We start from the raw sequence: 19208 nt of genomic DNA, 5'->3' as shown, positions 1-19208 counted from the left end.
GATTGGGCCTTCAATATTTCATTAATTTTCTTTGTTAATTGCATCCGACTTAGAATCACCGTGTATCTGCACACAAACACATGTAAACATTCCTAGACAGGAAAAGGCCATTGGAGGGAGTAGTTTGATGATCATTGTAGTTAGACATGTAAAAGATCTATTAGAATAAATCATTAACTTCATCCCACTGCAATGGCAGGATAATGTCCTCAATAGAGCACTATCTAATATCAAACAGATACTGTACATGATCTTCACCAACAGGGGAAGTGGTAAGGACCTGTATGGCTATGAATATCACTGTGATTTGGAAAGATAGGATAGAAGTCCTTAAAGTTTATCGTAATGTGCTCGATAAAGTAGGGGTTGGCTCTCAATAGAAGTTGACAGTGGGATCACTGTCAACTCTGCCTTCCCCAAGAGTTGGCTATGGAAATTCCAAGAGAGGGTTTCAGATTCAAATAACGATTAAAAACGCACATAAGAGAGAGGAATAAAACCGTTTAAGGAAGGGCAGAAAGAAAACACATCTAAACTGCGTGCTTTGTTTTTCAGGTATCAAAGCAAGCCAAAGAGTTCCTGGAGTATGTGTACGAGGAGCCGTTGATTGACATCCAGCAGGAAAATCCCATGTTGTACAGACATGTTGAGCCGCTGGCGACTGTAGTCCGTCTGAGACAGCAGCTGAGATCTCTCCGAGCCTATTTGTTCAGCTGCAGAGCAGCAGTGGCAGAAGACCTGCGCAGGAGGTAAGAACCACGGACAACATGCAGCACAAGATTCCTGTTGTCCTGCCTCTTTCTTGTCTGCACATGTTCAGCCCTCACTACCTCCTCTTGGTTCCCATGATCCAATTCAGAAGCCATTACCCATTGTGAAAGCCAGGTGCACTGTAGTTGTCACCAGAGGCTTTTTTATACAACGAGATTGTCTGCTGCCATAGGAAGGCCTGTTTCAGTGATTCATGTGGGCTGACTGTGGAGTTTGGGTACCTAAAGTCATTCCTCCCATAGGAGCATGCTGTTTCTCCTCAGTGGTGTGTCTAAGGCTGAAAATACATAATTATCTCAGGCCATCACTGCGATAATGGAAAGTGTGTGATTTGGGTAATGTCGGTTCCTCCTTTCCTGCTGATTTTTCCTCAAAATAAAATGGGCAGATTGCAATCCACAAGTTTATTTATCAAAGGCACAATTCATTTTAAAACATGCCGCATCTAACTGCTGCTGATCGTCTCCAAACAGCTCTGAAAGACAAACAGCCTCTTCAACTCCACCAGCAGATCAACTGTAGAAAGGCCAACTTTGTTTTTACCCTGGATCTCCTAAAGAAAGGGGCTGGAGGCCTGTTTTGGATCTATCTTTTTTTTCTTTTTTCTTTTCTGTGAGGTGAATGAATCCAGACAAATGCAACTGGCTTGTTGGAACATGCATCTCTTATGCATCTGTATTTCTCAGGTCTGCTAGTAAAACAAATCTGTCACCTTCAGTTAGAAACACTGCCGTTTTGAAATGTTCAACTGCCAAAGGGAGGAAGAGTAAATGGAGGGCCTGTCCCACTCTCTGTATTGTGGATATATGTTTTTGAGGATGTGGAGGGTTGGTACAATTTGCTGTGGTGGTTTGCACTCGCTTCTTTGTCCCAGGAATGGAAGCGAGGTGATGATTGCTATTCATTAGAGAACCTATATGTCACTGCCTTGAATAATTACATCAAGTACAGCAAAGCAAAAGTGGCAAAGTTCTAGAGAGCAACAGGTGAGTTACTATAGTAAACATATTGTGTGTAAATATTTGTGTGTATGTGTTGTGGAATTGAGCAGCAACACACAGACTCGCTTCTTCAACTTTCGGGGAGCCCATCTGCAGTATTTTTAAAATTAAAGCTATTTTCTCTGGCTGTAGTGCACAGTATTATCACTTTGGCTGTCCTGCTGTACAGTTGTAATATTGCTCCTATTTTCTCTCCTTCAATTACAATAAAACTAAAAGGAGAACAGCGTTACAGAGGCTGGAGAAAAGTGGCTGAAAAGAAATTACGGCTTTTGATTAATGCTGAATGCTCTGATTAAAACAGCGAGGAGGAGGTAGGAAAGACTGAAGAGAGTCAGTGAAGAGAGTGAAAGAAAACAGATCAAAGGAGAAGTGAACAAAGAAAAGCAATGGGGCCAGAGGAAATGGGACGAAGGGGAAAGCAAGGAGGCTGGAGGAGGTACTTTGAGCTGGAGCTGATGGAAAGAGATGAGAGGAAAGGGTCCAAAGGGACTGAAGAGGCATTCAAGGGACTAGGACAAAGAGAGAATTTGAGAAAATAAGAATTGAGGGGAACTACCAAGAGGCCAAAAGGGGAAGACTGAAGAAATAGAGGCAGCTCAGGAGATGGGGTAGGAAAGACAGACAGTAAGAATTCGTCAGGAAATGTAGAAAAGGTGCGAGGCTTTGCAAGAAAAGGGATGGAAAAAAAATACCATAAAACTCTTATACCAGTAAGTAATCAAAACGAGTAAAATGTAAAGTAAGGTGCAGCTCTGTGGGAAGACAGAAAGGAAAGGACAAAGCAGGCTAGTAGGTAGGATATGTCTGTCATCTATTATATGGAGGTTTCCTGGTGACACACCGTCAAGCAGCAGCTGAAGGTACATTCCCTACAGCAGAAGGAAAAGCCCTGACTAGTGTACGGTGCTAATAAATGGGTGGGAGGGGGAAAGGGCGGGAGGGGGACACACTCCCTTTCCTGACCCACAGACCTCCAGACTCCCAATGATTAAAAACAGAGAACTTTGATGGGTGTTTTATGACAGTTCTTGGGTGCCCTGTTTTCCGTATGCTCCCGATGACATAAGCCTGAGTTAAGCTTGGTCTTCTAGCGCTGCCTGAAATTCCCATTCCTCATGACCTATATATAATACACAGCTGAGAGAGGAGCACCGTGGCCGGGGGCTGAGCTTGTGGCTAGAGCTTTATGCACAGTCCTTGTCTCTTGCTCCTTGTTATAGGGAAGAGTGTCTAGTTTGGTAGGAACTTGTGGGACGCTCCAAAAGCCATAGAGCGACCATTTCAAAGGCACAAAGGGCAGGTAAGTGCCCAACTCCCATTGAAAGTCAATGGGAGTTGGCTGCCTGACTCCCACGTGTGGACATCTCCAGCAGAGTGATTTTGGCACCAGTTTGGTCCCTGGTGGCCTTCCCGAAGGGGCTGGACCGATCTGGAGAGGAAAACAAGACTGAAGCAGCATCACCTGGCCGGAATCGTGCTCCAGGACCTTTATTCTGAATATGTCGCGTCCCAATATGCAGACCCTATAGCTCAGCATAACAGCTGGACAGAGAAAATGAGCTCTATTCACAAACAAAATATGTGATTTAAATCACCCATCAGCTCATCACATGGGCAAGTTACAAGGAAAGGGGAGTTTAAACAACTCTGTGAGCCGGTGCTACTAAATTTAGTGCTGTTTCCTAGTCAGAAATTAAAGGGCTGGGGGAGAGAATCCAGAATCCAGTTATCTGTCCTGTTCCAAAGGCATTCTTTTTCAGCTTGATCTTCACCTTACTACATGGCTGGCTATTAATCACTGGCGAGTGAACACAGCATCTTGAAGACCTGTCAGACCCATATAAACAGACTGAAACAAACTGTTAATATTGCTGTCTAGAGAGAACTAAAAACAGACCGAGTAATCGTATTGGCACCTTGCTGCTTGTGGGACACTGATAGCCTTCCTTATTAGGGAAAGAGCAGATTGCTCTGGGGTGTTATCATCATCCTCATCCTCATCATCATTTTTTAAATCTATCCCTTCCTCTTGAACCCAGATCTCAAACCTAAGATGGCAATTAATTTCGAAGTTCTCTATGTCCTCCATGAAGACTAAAATGTTTACAGTGCTTACAAGTCACTGTTTCTGAAGAATTCCAGATGGCTATAAACCAGTTTAGCTCAGGACCTAGTTGACTTAAATGTGGAAATGTTATTTATAATGCCTGGTATACATAGGTACTTTGGGAACTTTGTACAACTTGGCGTTCCTCAGAAAACTCAGGCCTGAACTGCACTGTGAACTCGAAGGCGAGTGACTAAAAAAACGAAGACATAGCTAGAGATCTCGGAAGCTAGTGGCTCAAGGTGCAGGGAACTGGCAGCCCTTATTGTCCTTAAGAATCCTAGTTCACTTGATGGACTCCGGCAACAATGGTGGCTGTTTGGGTGGTAGTTCGAAGCAGTCTTTAAAGGCAGAAGGGAAGATAAAACAGTAAAGGAAAACAAGTTTGGCTAGACCCATTAGGCCAGATCCTCAACTGGTGTAAATCAGCATTGCTCCATTGAGTCACGCCAACTGAGGATCTGACCCGTTGTCTCTATTTCATAAGGGATATTGCTATGACCACTTAGCTGTGGCTGTCACCTCCATCTGACAAAATCGAATTGGCCTTCCCTGTTTTTAACTGAACAGGTTTACCTTTTTGGGATTGTATTAGATGCATGCGCACGGTCAGTTCCTGGGGGAGGAACAGTCTAGTGCTTGTGTAGAACTGCTGCAAGCTGCAGTTGTATAGCTCTCCCAACAGTCTTCTGCTTGCCGTGTTACCAGAGAACACAAACATGCAAAGTGGAAACAGTATATCTGGTGCCTGGGGGAGAGGAGAGGAGAGAAGCTCTTGTCCATTAAACAGGGGATGCAATGTATGTGAACGTGTAAATTGAAGGAAGCATCCTTCTTGTTTTTGTGTATTTCTCCTTTAAGTGTGGAGGAGTCTCCTTGTCTCTCATAGATATAAGAAGGGCTCGTAATTTATTTTAACCACTATGGTCTCTCTTCCTACTATTCTGGCTTAATGGAAGGCTTCTTGGAGAAGGAATTATCACCGAGTTTGTTTTTCTTTTAACAGTCTCTGGCTCTGCAACAGGTCCGCCTATCCTTTAGCATTTATCTCAGTGATTTCCATCTGTAAACACATGCTCCTTCTGCATGGAGGTGGAAGACTAAGCAGAATTCTGCATCTAATTACTTGTCCCCTCCACAGGATTATGGTTTTCTGTTAATTGCAGGACAGAGTTTTATATTCATTTAACCTGGCACTGGTTGCTTTACTAAGGGCTTGTCTATACTTACGCGCTTGTTCGGCGGCAGGCAATCGAACTTCTGGGTTCGATTTATCGCGTCTTGTCTGGACGCGATAAATTGAACCCAGAAGTGCCCCCCGTTGACTCTGGTAATCTTGCTCGGTGCGAGGAGTACGCGGAGTTGACGGGGGAGCCTGCCTGCTGCGTCTGGACCGCGGTAAGTTCGAACTAAGGTACGTCGACTTCAGCTACGTTATTCACGTAGCTGAAGTTGCGTACCTTAGTTCAAATTGGGGGGTTAGTGTAGACCAGGCCTTAGAGCACATTACAGAGAGATGGAATTAAAGCTTGCTGTTGCAGTCAGGTTAAGAGCACATTTCCAGTGCCACAAATATGTTCCCCTAGCTAATACTGTCAACTCTTCGCAGAACAAGAGCCCAGACCCACTGAAGTTGAAAGAAGAATTCTGTCATTTCCTACAATGAGGCCTTAGAAATAAATCTCTCTTTTTGCCTCAGAACTAGATTATTTTCAAAATATTTGCATTAAGCATTTCAAGTTGTTGCTAAGAAACTTGCACAAATGTTTCAGAGGGTAACAGAATCTTTTCGTTCACATAGCATCTCTGAGTCCAGACATGATGTCTAATGCAATCTGTCACCGTTTGTCAAATAGATTAGTAATATTAGGCTTCTAAAATGATTTAGCCTTGTTTCTTCTGTTTAAGATAGATTGCTTTAGAAATACTGCACTTAGATTCCAAATTGTGTTTTCATTAGCTGGGAGCACTACTTGAAATACTAGCTCTGCCCACATTCACCCTAATTTGATCACTTCAGAGTCTGCTTGCAGCAAACTCCAAGTACTCCAAATTGCACCTGAAAGAACAGAGAGTACCTCATTGCTTTTCATTTCATTTTAAGGTGTCTGGGAGATCTAAGCAGATAAAAGGTGGAGCTATTTAATTCCATGTAGAAACTGTCTGTCCCAAACTATTCTTCTGCATTCTGTTCTAAAAATCAATAATGCTTTGTTCCTTCTTTTGATTTATAGGCGTTCTTAAGTTTCATAGCGTTCTCATGATCTTACTTACCTTGGAGAGAAGAATTTGGGAACTTCTGCACTTAAGTAAAAAAGTTATGTCCTCAAGCAGGATTTCCGGTAAACACCAAGAATATCATTTTCATTTGTCCAGTCTTGCATGTGTGTTGATGGGGAACCTGTCTACTAATTTCAAAACAAGTATGAACTGCATGTCTTCTTTTCCTCCCAAAGCATCTTTGCAGACACGAGGAAGACAGTGTCATTCCTGTCCATGGCTTGTTCCTTGTCCATTCATTCCTATCCATGGCTTGTTCCTCCATTAAGCCCAACCTGGCCATATCCCTGGGTACGATGTCCCGCCATCTAATCAGTGGTCAGCCTCTAGGTCGGACTGGTCTTTGTTGTGTTTGCAATATTCTCTCTGGCCTCCTGTCATCCGTTTGTCCCCCCATCTTACTCTTTTCCACTGCAGCCAGCCCTGCGCCTTGATTTCACATCATCTTTTCTTTCTTTCTTCATTTGTCTTTAAATCATTCTGTTTTATACCTTCCATCTTTCACGTAACACTTTTTACTTTTTCTGGTTTCCCAGCAGTTTTGGCCTGTTTATGCTTTTTCCTGTGATGTTCTTGTTTCATGGCTTGTCCAGTTTTTCCTTGTTTGCTTACGCTTTCCAGTAACTTCCTCTGCTGTGTTTTGTATTGCTTCCTTGACTATTTCCCATCTGGTCAGTAGTGAGGCTTATTCATTATTAAGGCTACGATTTAGTCATGGGTATTTTTAGTGTAAGTCATGGACAGGTCACGGGCAATAAAAAAAAAATTCACGGCCCGTGACGTGTCCATAACTTATACCATAAATACCCCTGACTAAATCTTAGAGGAGGGGCATTGCTGGGGAGGAGCCAGGGGATGCTGTTGGGGGTGCCCGGGGCCAGCGGCACCAGCTGCCGGGGGCTGCCGAGGAGCAGTTGCTCTGGCCACCCCCAGGGTCGCCTCCCTGCCGCAGCTCCGGCCACCCCGGGACCACTGCCGGGGGCTGCCCAGCAGCGGCTGCTCGTGCAGTCCCCGGGGCCAGCCACATCTGCAACTGCGCGGCAGTCCCTGGGGCCTGCTGCCTGGGACCGCCCGAGCAGCGGTTGGTGCGGCTGGCCCCAGGGTCGCCCGAGCAGCGGTTGGTGCGGCTGGCCCCAGGGTCGCCTGAGCAGCGGCTGTTGAGGCTGGCTGCAGGGCCGCTCTAGCAGTGGCCGGTGTGGCTGTCTCCAGGGATTGCCTGAGCAGGTCCTGGGGTCAGCTACGCTGGCCGCTGCAGAAGTCACAGAGGTCGCGGAAAGTCATGGAATCCGTGACTTCTGGGACCTCCGTGACAGACATGGAGCCCTATTCATCCTCACAAAATAATGACCTGAAATGTCCTCCAAGCATCACCTTGTATGCCTCCCTCACAGACCTATTAACTTATCAAAATCAAATTTGGCTCCAGTTGCACCCATCCTTTAGTTAATCTTCATCTTTCCCATTAGTAGTTCATGATCACTGCCACACTCCGCACACGGCACTTCTATAGACGCCAGTGTCCAACAGTGACTCTCTATGCCTTTCACTGATGATAATGTGGTCAATCTAGTTTTTGATTTGAACATCTGGTGAGTTCCCTGTAACCTTGTGCACGTCTTTTTGAGGAACTGAGTCCTGCCAATAATCAGATTGTGCATCACACTGCAAGTTCGTAACCTTCTCCTATTATTGTTTGTTGTGCCGAAGCCATGTGGTCCAACATTATTCATTTGCTTACCCTGTCTGCTACCAACCTTTCCATTTGTATCTCCCATTATCAGAATCCTATCGCGATCAGGAATCTCATCTACAATGCTATCCATCTGCTGATATAGTCCATGCCTCTCTTCCTCTTCTGCTGCTTCTGTTGGGACGTAATGCAGATCAGAGTTATGTATGGTTTATTGTAGGCAGTAGTAAATGTTGCTATGACAATCTGCTCAGACACTGGTTTCCAGCTGTTCATTGAAGTAACTCTTCTCTTGTCCACTATTACAGCAATCTCATCCCTATGCTTCATTTGCCCACTTGTCTTTCTGGAGTAAAGGAAATTCTAGTTTCCAACGGTCTCTAGCCAGTGTGTCTCCTGTATGGTAGCAAAGGAAACTTGTAATTTCCTGAACTCCTCCACTACTAGTTCAGCCTGGACTAGAGCAAATAGATTTCCAACATTCCAACTTGCAATAGGTGTAATATGGTTAGCCATTATCTGAAATCAATGACAGTTTCCATTAGCTAGGCCTGATGGGCCTGGTCCAAATCCATATAAATCAGTTTGGTTTACCGTACTGTTTCTATAGCAAGTGAGTTTCAGATGTAATGGATTGATAGGCCAGTCCACATCTTACACCGACATATTTTGAAATACATCTAACCATCCTTACCTGTGAAAGATATCCAGGGATTGGTGGTTTCTAAAAGCTAATTAGACAACGTACTTGTAGGTGGTCTGCGCAAAGCTGCTTACATGCACCAGTATGGACAACCTCTAGAATTCAATAACCATGAATCAGTCCCCTCCAAATCATGAGATTGGCTTAAAAATCATGAGATTTAAATAATAAATGTGGGACTTAATTCGCCTTTTGCTTTCTAAGTCTTCAAGGTTCACATTGACCAGCTTTTCTCACAGACTTTCATTTAAGTCGAGCTTCTCCCTTAATAACACGACTGCGGGAGGTGGGGCTTTCAGAAGAACACCACATAGCTAAAGACTCACAATAAAATCACAAGAGTTGTCAACAGGGAAAAACACCACACTTTCCTTAATCTGTACCTTAATTTTATTGACAAATTGAACTCCAGATGAATTGTGACATAAAATCTAGCAAAAAGACCCCGTGCGTCTGCAGGGAAGCCTAATGCAGTCCTTTACCCTGCATGCATATTTGGGATGAGTGGAAATTAACTTAAACTCTCCTGTAATTGCTCAGGTTAAATGAGACTACTGAAAAACGTGACACAGTATGATTGAGAATAGAATAAGATCTACCTTGCATCATGTTAAAAAAAATTTTTCCCCCTGCCCGCTATTATTCTCACATTTTAAGGATTTTCAAGCATCTATTAGGAAAAATAGGATCTAGGAATCACACTTTTTCCTCTTAATCCTCCTCTCTGCTTCCTCTCCCACTCCTCATCTCAAAGATCTGGAAATGGTTTAAGCCCCGTAAGGTCAAAACATTCTAAACCTGGTCAAACAACACACTGCTGGCTGGCACATGAAATAGTGATGCCAATCTATTTTTTCTGCCTTCTTAGCGGGCTTTTTTGGTACAAAAGGGCTTGATTGTGCCCATCTGCCACCTAACTTGATTTCTTTTGATTGCAGTGTGAAAAGAAGAGTTTGCTCTGCTTATCACATTTGTACTTTAGCTAGAGTGTCAGGTTGGGGAGATTAATTTGCTGTAGCTTTAGCAGAGCTGTCAGGGTATTTAACCCAGTCGAGAAAAATTACTGGAGCTGTTGGTAAACAGACTTTAAATGCAGAGCAATTACTTACTGCTAACAAAGCACTCTGGCTACAAACTTTGCCTAAATGCAAAAACTTATCAGTGATTCTATTTCCAGAAGGACATTACAAGATAACCTTTTGTTTGTGCAGATACTTACCGGATAAGATCACACCAAGGGCAGGGATGAAATGTCTTGCATGACTGTTGCTCTGCAGATTACATAGCGTTGTAAAAAAAAAAACACATCACCAATTGGGAAACTTAGAAGACTGCACAGAATGCTAAAGTCTTCCCTTGGGTTGGAGCTAATGTCTCCTAAGGTTCGCTTTCCTTGCACTGGCTGCTTTTGTTTCGAGCACTTTATGGTAAAACACTGTGGAGACTTTGAAACCAGCAGGACTTCCCGGGAAGTGGCAAATCTAAAATGTTAGCATTGAACTTACATTGTATGCCGCAAACTTAACCGTGACTGACGATCCGGTTACAACACAGCCCTCCTCTGGTGCAGTTAAAAACACAGTTCTGTCTTGCAATGTAGAAGGGACTGAGCGGTGTCTCCAAATTATCTAAAAGCATAGGACAAGCTTTTAGTGTGCTGCTGCACTCAGATACCACTTGCTTTTCAGGTATCCCAGTGTCAGATCCCGAGGCAGTAGGAGATCAGGTCTTTGCTGCGCTGAGCCCCAGGACGTGCCGGTGTGGAATTTGCCATCTGTCTCCCCATCGCTATTCTGGTCTCTCCACTTTTGAAAGCTGGCTGAGAAGGACACGGTCGATTTGAATTTTTTTTTTTAATTGATGCATTTTTTAAAATTCCTGTAGGGCACCCTTTAAACCGGGATGACCTGAATATTTTGATATTCCTTTCACCATAACTTTATAAGCGTTTTTACCACTCCCATTTTTGATGTATATAAAGAAGCTTTACATCAAGGGAGAAAATAAGAGCCCTTAACTTGCAAAGATCCAAGCCCATGCTTCAGTCTTTGCAGGACTGAGATGTAAGTGACTCCACACAGGAGCAATGAAACAGACTATACCCAAAGCACTGTTACATACCCAAAGCAAACATCTGTCACTAACTTTTTATTAATGCAAAGTTGCAATACAATGTTAACATGCTCTGTTGTACATTACTTATTACTTGTTCAGGATCAGGTAAATATTCAAAGAACCTAGTTAAAGATTCTGGCTTGCTGGCTGCGGAGCCCTTCTCTTCTGAGTGCTCTAAAAAGGGTGACCACATTTTGAAATATCTGTCCTCTTTTTGGCACTTCTCGTGTGTGTGTACTTGGTGTGAAAGCTTTTTAATTACAAGGGCAGTCCATATTTTACTATATCGCAATTCCACAGGAGGAGGAGCCACATTTTCCCAATAACGTACAATACAAAGTCTAGCTGCTAACACTCAAAAAGGAATTAATTTGTTGTTCGGTTTAAAATGTACATAAGAACATAAGAATGGCTGTACTGGGTCAGATGAAAGGTCCATCTAGCCCAGTATCCTGTCTTCCGACAGTGGCCAGTGCCAGGTGCCCCAGAGGGAGTGAACAGAACAGGTAATCATCAGGTGATCCATCCCCTGTCGCTCATTCCCAGCTTCTGGCAAACAGAGACTAGGGACACCATCCCTGCCCATCCTGGCTAATAGCTAATGCAGATCCTTTTCACTAATGTTTTTTACTAATGTTTCAGGGATAGCCATTTCAGCCACTATGGGTTGTCTCTATACAAGGTGCTCAGTTTTGAGGGAGAAGTGTGATTTTTCAAGTTGATGGTGGACTTCTTAAGATTGAGTCTTTTATTTCAAAAATGTTAGTTTATGAGCATGATCCGTGTTGGCCCTATATTTTATTCTTCCTCATTCACCCTTCTCCCACCCTTCTATTTGTATTAAAACCTCATCCGTTTGTTTTCAATGCTTGCGTTTTAATAAGGATGGTGTTGGTTTTGCCTTGATTGAATTGTGGCGCCCCCTAACACCTGAGGAAGGAGGGAGTGACACGTCAGACAAGATCGTTTAATAAACTAAAGCATTTTGGAAAGTTGTTTCACAATCCAAATTTAAACAATTTGCCGAATGGACGTAGTGCAGCCCCACTGTTGGAGCTCCCTTGTGCTGTCGTGTGTTTGAAACCGCCCTCAGTTCAGCTCCGACACGGTCACAGCACATTTGTTTAAAACTGCCCAGTGCACGGACTGTGCCGCCCACTTTTAAACCCTTTCGTAGGCTGCAGCCTCCCAGATGGAGTGCTCTCAACCCTTCTCGGCTTCGGTGGGATTTGAGGGTGTCCCACGCGCCGCACAGGACGTTCTCGGCCCCTCAGAGGCTCAGATTCTACCATTTTCTAATGCGGTCGGCGGTGCTGCTGCAGATGCAGGCTTTAGCTGCTCAGCTGTTCATCTCCATCCTGATTCAACAAGAATACATTTTTATCATCAATAGAGAGATTGGACAAATATGAAACCAGACCACCTTTGCTTTTCCAGGGCCCAGTTTCTATGGTAATGGAAATAAGTGCTCCTCTCACTTGAGCGCCTCTTCACTTGCTCATGGCATTGTATTGTTTGTGTGTGTGTGTGTGTGTGTCTTAGTCTTACCTAAGAGCTGGAAGGCATTGCCAGTTTCTTTCTCTCAAGATGGAATTGGGAGGAAGGGGTGGTATTTCGCTTTCTCTCCAGCACTGGCCACTGGCACATAACAGTAAGCACATTAATTTTGGAGTGTGAGTTGCAAACTAATACATGATCCAAAAAAGGGAGATAGGAACAGGAAAGGAATGTCTGTCACCTTGGCCTCGATTGGCTGAGGTCACCTTAAATAATGACATACACTTCTACCTCGTTATAACGCTGTCCTCGGGAGCCAAAAAATTTTACTGCGTTATAGGTGAAACCACGTTATATCAAACTTGCTTTGATCCACCGGAGTGCGCAGCCCCCCTTCCCCCCCGGAGCACTGCTTTACCGCGTTATATCCGAATTTGTGTTATATCGGGTCGCGTTATATCGGGGTAGAGGTGCACTAGTAAGTGGAGTCAGTCCTCATTTTGGTTTTTATTACATGTCTGTTATCACATGTGAGAGTGTGTTTATAGGAAATAAAATATTGCCCATACTTCAGTGACCTTATGAATACTCATTGATATCAGTCATTGACAACTACTGTCTAATAGGAGTTTCAGACTTGACTTTCAATAACCTGAAAAATACAACCTTTCACTAGCCAATTATTTTCCTTAGCAGAAGCAATGCTGTAAAGACTTCAACACACAATACAGTTCCTGCCAATGTTATTACTATGTTGACTGACTGCCTGCGTGATCAGAAGAATAGGGTCGGGTGTGTTAATAAAATAAATTCTAGTTAGACTGAAATGTTGTTAGCTGGTTCAAAATGCTGACGTCTTAGGCCTGACTTCTTAGTGATCAGTTTTAAAATCTACTGTGGACAAGTCCAAAGTGCAGTGTTATCTTTGGATTTAGTTTTTGGAAAACTTTTTTGTGGCTGGCCCTTAACCTGTAGCCGAGGGACATACAGGGATTACTTAGCCCACAACTGAAATGTGTTTATCTCTGGTAAGCTGAACACACCCTTCTGTGCAACAGTTTAGGACAGGAAGTGAAGAATACCCTATCCATATGAAACTGCAGATAGGAATTAGGTAGACAGAATGTAATTCCTTCAGCTGAAATATAGCTAGGACATATCCCTATTTGAGAAGAGTGCCGTAGAATCTTTAATAGCCACAAATGGTCAAAACCTTGGTTTTACAACTTGTCCAAAACACTGAGGCTAAACATTTCAAAACCGCCCAGGGAATTTGGATACCCCAATTTCCATTAATTTTAATCCAAACCTCTCCGAAGCAGCTTGGAAAATCTCAGCCTAAAATAACTGTTTATGAGAACCAATAGAGCAAAATTAAATGAGAAGCTTTTATTATTTTTTGGATTCACTGATGTTTTGATTTCCAGTCTTTTGGCTTGATTTTGACCAGAAATTGCAGTTGGTACAAAATATTGTCAACCAACTGCTGTTTTGTCCAGATCTATATGTGTCCCTGTTTCTAAAATCTCTTCGGTGGCTTCCAGTGTAATTTATGTTGTTATTAAAGTTCTTATCAGCCCCTGAATACTTTTCACGTGTGTTTTCTTTGGGTTTCTAATTGCTGTTTTGGTTCATTTCATTCCTTTGTCACACCCCAATCTGTTGTAGAACCTTGCATTGTACATTTATTAATGGACCCCACCAAGAATTCTTTCTGCTTCATCATCATTAGCGCTCTGCCCTGCAGCTGCAGGTCCATGGACGTATTTTTGGTTTTGTATGTGCTTTGCAATTTGTGCTGAAAGCAACACACTTTTGCAAAATAGTTGCGTTCATTGCAAGATTGACTCAGTATATCCCTTGCGTAGGACACCTTTGCATTCTGTTATGATTGCCTTCATGCTGATTGCAAACCAATCTGATGTGCCGTTTGTTTCCCTTTGCAGTCTATCTTGGTTTGTATTTTTAATTAGATGCATTTGAGTTCTCTCCCTGCTTCTTACCATTTCCATGTGAGAAGCACAGCTTTCACTAGCCCTGCAAATAGCCGCAGATCTTTGCAAAGTCGAGTCTGTTTCTTACAATAAGTAATTCAGTCGCTAATTAGTCCATTTATTGTCTGCTCAGACTCACAAGACTTAACTTCATGACACAGGTCTGTAACATAAGGGTCCATGGTCCAACCTGACATCTTGTTCCTTGTAAGGAAAATTTGCCTTTCCTAAATAACGTTCTGGAGTAGTTCACAGTATTCTTAACGTTTTTGAATGACTTTGTCTAGCAGCTTGTTTTTCCTTCATGCTCCCACTAAATCACTGGAGCTCTCTAGTGCTCCTGGACCTCCCATGTGGAATGGAGGGTTTCACCCTCTCTGATTTCCCGCAATAGCTCTTGCTTTAAAAGTGCGGCAGTCAACTCCACCAGTTCTCTGTGCCCCCTTGCCTTCCAGACTGCAAGATTTAGGTAGCTCAATTGATCCGTTCTTGCCAAAGGTGGTTTTCTTCTAATGCCATGTAGTAAGGTGTGATCCACAGGAGTACAAGAGCTTGGTCTTTATTTCCTAGCCCCAGTCACTCGACGGGGGGCAGGAGTATGAAGGGTTATTTCTCTGTCAAATGATTTCAATCTTTATCCACTGACCGCAGTGGCCACTGTTTGCAACTCCTTGATCCTACTCAGACGATACCAGTCTTCACTCTTTCCCAAACACCGGAGGGGAAACACTGCATGAAACCCACGAAAGTCTGTTGTAAAGTAGAGATGGACTTGAACCAAAACTCCATATCTGCCCCCCTCTATCCATTGACGAAGTGTGAATTTGGATCCCAGTTTCACCCGGCGCACTCCAGGACTTCCACTGCTGCATAGCAGTGTCCATACAGGACATTACTGCAGATTCACATCCTGGCTTGCCATGCAGAGGCTTGTTGTATAGACAAGCCCCATGCCGGCTGTAATGTAACTAAATTGCAAAATGGGGAAACAAAAAGTAGGCATAAAGACACAGGTGAATGGATTAACTGTTTAATAATACTTGCTGTTACATAGCACTTTTCATCCATAGATCTCAAGGCACATTATAAAGGTCAGTATGGTGATCCATATTTTATCTCTGGGGAAACTGAGGCGTTTGAGAGGTGAAGTGACTTGCCCAAGGTCACCGAGCAGGCCTGTGGCAGAGCCAAGAATAGAACCCAGGTCTCCTGAGCCCCAGTCCAGGTTGATAGCCTCTAGGCAACACTGCCTTCATGACTGCTTACTGACAGATGACCTGCCCAGCTCTGGCCTGGTAATCCAGTGCTAGTGCTGTGCCCTGTATCAGAGAGAGAGGCCCACCTTATAGATTGCCCATTCCTTGTCTCTGACTTCTAAGAGAAGGCCAAGTAAGAGACCAGGACCAGAAATCATACCAGGTTCCTAGGAAGGTAGTGCAGAGCCATACCACTAGTTCAGAGCTCAGGTGTGATTCATAAAAATGTAGCTTCACAAATTTACTACTTGTGATTTTCAGTTTTAATTTTTAGCACGGGACATGTGAAGTGTGTATTTGGTCTGATTTGAAAATAAGGCCTTGTCTACATTAGAAAGTTTTACTGCTCTACCCAGTATATTTTCAATAGTACAACTCCTTCTAGGTTGAATGCAATTATATTGGTTATGCTGGTGTTAGCCACTCCCGTAAGGGAAGAATAATTACTATAACCAGCATAAATCACCTTTATACCAGTATAACTGTGTCCACACTGGGGCTTTTACTGGTTAAAAAAAAAAATCACACTCCTGCCCACAGTATGAGGTTTCTATTTCTGTGACTATCATTGCACGTGCTTCCCTGACAGCTGCAGAAAAACTACAGGGACTCCCACTGTATTAATTCTTTCCCTGGGAGAAGGTGAAGATGGCAAATAAAAGAATACTGTGAAAGCAGCTGATGCTTGGGAGAGTAACATAACTCCAACCCCTAACTACCACTGTATCGAACATCACTACTGTGTAGAGACCTTGGAGGAGAATGTACAATTCCCCAATGATGGCTGAAGAATTTGGAGATCTTCCTGGTTTGGGAATTTTCCAGAGAAGAGTCTGTCTCTCAGAAGCCTTATGTCCACTCATATCTATTTCCCTCTTTTCAGAATCTTCCCCAGAGAGTACCTCCTTCAGCAGATCCACCTGTATTCCCTTGCAGACCTACAGCAGGTAAGTTTCTTCCATTGATTGTACATTTCTTCTGTTTGCCAGGTAATTTCCTTTCCTGTGTGGATTACAAGAATGACACGCTTTCCCCAGCTATTAATTGTGGTGGAGTTAGCAACACATCCCAATCTCTCAGAGGTTTGTCGTTTGGCATAAAAATCTTGGCATACAGGGATGTTTTAGCCCCAAAACAAAGGTTTATGCCACATGTGTGCATTCTGGAACCAGGAACAAGTCTCTGCAATTCTTATACGAGGAAAACTCCCTCTTCCTGAGTCAAGACCACAGGGTTTGGACCACACAAAATAAGAGCTGGTCTACACTGGAAACTTATATTGGCACAGCTACATCTTTCCGGGGTGTGAAAAATTCACACTCCTGAGAGACATAGCTACGCCGACCTAAACCCCAGAGTGGGCAACACTAGGAATTCTTCCATCCGTCAATTACCTCCCCTTGGGGAGGTGGATTAATGACAGCGCGACAGGAAACTCCTCCCGTGGCTGTAGTGAGCGTCTACGCTGAAGTGCTACAAAAACGCAGCTGCCTGTGCCCCTGTAGCAGTTTAAGCATAGACGTGGCCTAAGTTAGTCCCCATGGCGCGTGTGGCTGTGTAACCAAAAGGAAGTGTGTACGCATCATTGACAAGATGGAGGGGAAACCTAGGTGGAGTAGCTATGGGGCAGATGCCATGTTGGCCTGGCCTACACTGGAAAATTGAGGTGCGTTAACAGGTTAGCAAAAGTATTAATGAGTGTGGTGTTAAACTCCCTGGGGAGCTCCAGACAAAGCATGGTTAGCTTGTCCCGGTCATCCCTCAAGGGTCTCTGTCTACACTCATTGCTGAGTAGTGTTAATTGAAGCTGAAGGGGGAGCCTGAGTGCCAACTTGGATTGGGACAAAAGAAATCTGATGAGGTTCAACAAGGACAAGTGCAGAGTCCTGCACTTAGGACAGAAGAATCCCATTCACTGCTACAGGCTGGGGACCGACTGGCTAAGCAGCAGTTCTGCAGAAAAGGACCTGGGGATTACAGTGAATGAGAAGCTGGATATGAGTCAGCAGTGTGCCCTTGTTGCCAAGAAAGCTAAGGGCATATAATGGCCTACATTAGTAGGAGCATTGCCAGCAGATCGAGGGAAGTGATTATTCCCCTCTATTCGGCACTGGTGACGCCACATCTGGAGTATTGCATCCAGTTTTGGGGCCCCCACTACAGAAAGGATGTGGACAAATTGGAGAGAGTCCAGCGGAGGGCCACGAAAATGATCAAGGGCCTGGGGCACATGACTTATGAGGAGAGGCTGAGGGAACTGGGCTTGTTTAGTCTGCAGAAGAGAAGAATGAGGGGGGGGATTTGATAGCAGCCTTCAACTACCTAAAGGCGGGTTCCAAAGAGGATGGAGCTCGGCTGTTCTCAGTGGTGGCAGATGACAGAACAAGGAGCAATGGTCTCAAGTTGCAGTGGGGGAGGTTTAGGTTGGATATTAAGAAACACTATTTCACTAGGAGGGTGGTGAAGCACTGGAATGGGTTACCTAGGGAGGTGGTGGAATCTCCTTCCTTGGAGGTTTTTAAGGCCCGGTTTGAGAAAGCCCTGGCTGGGATGATTTAGTTGGTGTTGGTCTTGCTTTGAGCAGGGGTTTGGACTAGATGACCTCCTGAGGTCTCTTCCAACTCTAATCTTCTATGATTCTATGATTCTTCTATGATTCTAACTCACACCTGCTTAAAGTACAGCTCTGCCTGGTCTCCACAGTTTTGCATGTGTTAGGCTTGGTCTGCACTTAAAATGTAGGTTGACACAGCTCTGATGCTCACACTCTTGAGCAACGTAGCTCTGCCAACCTAACCCCAACCGTAGACGCGGCTCGGTGGGCAGAAGAATGCTTCCATCCACCTCGCTCCCATTGCTTGGGGAGGTGGAGTTCCTACGGTGACGGAAAAATCCCTTCCATCGCTGTAGACTGCATCTACACTGTGGGGCTAAGATACAGTAGCTATGCCGCTAGAGCCCCCGTAGTGTAGTTAAGGCCTTGTTAGCACATGCCACCAAACACCTTTTCCTTAGCCCCACCAGCTAGTGGATCATTCGCATCCTGAGGTAGGAGGACGCTGCCTTATGGCTTATCCCTTATGAATTTTTTATCCTGTCTAACGCACCTTTATACAGGGTTGCTGCATCCACACTAGGCATTGTGCTGGTATAACCGCAGCAGCACAAAATCACACCCGTAACTGATACAGTTATACCGGTACAAATGCTATCTATAGAGAACAGATTTGGCATTTTTGAAAATTCTACCCAGGAGCTGCTTTCAAAATCTGGATTCAGGGGTGGATTTTGAGCACCACTTAAAGTGCCGGGGTGTTTTGAATTGGGGGTTTTCCTATGAGCCCATTTCTCATTTTCACTTTGCATTTCTTGCCTTTTTGTCTTCAGCATGGTCACCATAATGTTTCGATTGGGTTTTGGTATTTCACTCCATTGTGTTCACTTTGCCCTAGAAGGAAAGGGGAAATTGCTTTAAAATGTAGGAGTAACCCCTCGGGGAGTTTAACCCCTTAGTGTGATTAGTAATGTTTACATAGATGTGAGGCAGGAATTGTCTCTTTGTTCTGTGTTTGTGTAGCACCTAACGCAATGGAGAGCTGGTCAGTGCCTGACGCTCCTGGGTGTGATACAAAAAATGTGTAGCTTCTGTGATACAACAAATTAACAACAATGATGAAATTAACCAGACACGTGACTTAAAATCAGGCCATCTTGGGTTACTGTAGCTGTCGATAATCAACCAGATGTGTCCCAATAATATACTTCTTTGCTTCAGTCTCTGCTGAACAAGC

General features: G+C 44.0%; 1 protein-coding gene across 6 annotated transcripts in view; it reads left to right on the top strand.

Moving 5' to 3' along the window:
- The window catches only part of PLEKHM3 (pleckstrin homology domain containing M3), a 117716-nt gene that overhangs the window by 56517 nt on the left and 41991 nt on the right, over window positions 1-19208 (top strand). For all 6 annotated transcript variants that reach the window (XM_034785810.1, XM_034785805.1, XM_034785807.1 and 3 more), the window contains 2 exons: window positions 556-749; window positions 16301-16364. In XM_034785810.1, coding sequence (XP_034641701.1) covers window positions 556-749; window positions 16301-16364 — 258 coding nt within the window. The remainder of the gene's footprint in view (window positions 1-555; window positions 750-16300; window positions 16365-19208) is intronic.

This window comes from Trachemys scripta, chromosome 11, assembly GCF_013100865.1.
Source record: "Trachemys scripta elegans isolate TJP31775 chromosome 11, CAS_Tse_1.0, whole genome shotgun sequence".
In the NCBI taxonomy this organism is placed as follows: Eukaryota; Metazoa; Chordata; order Testudines; family Emydidae; genus Trachemys; species Trachemys scripta.
This window is presented reverse-complemented; position numbering and strand designations above follow the sequence as displayed.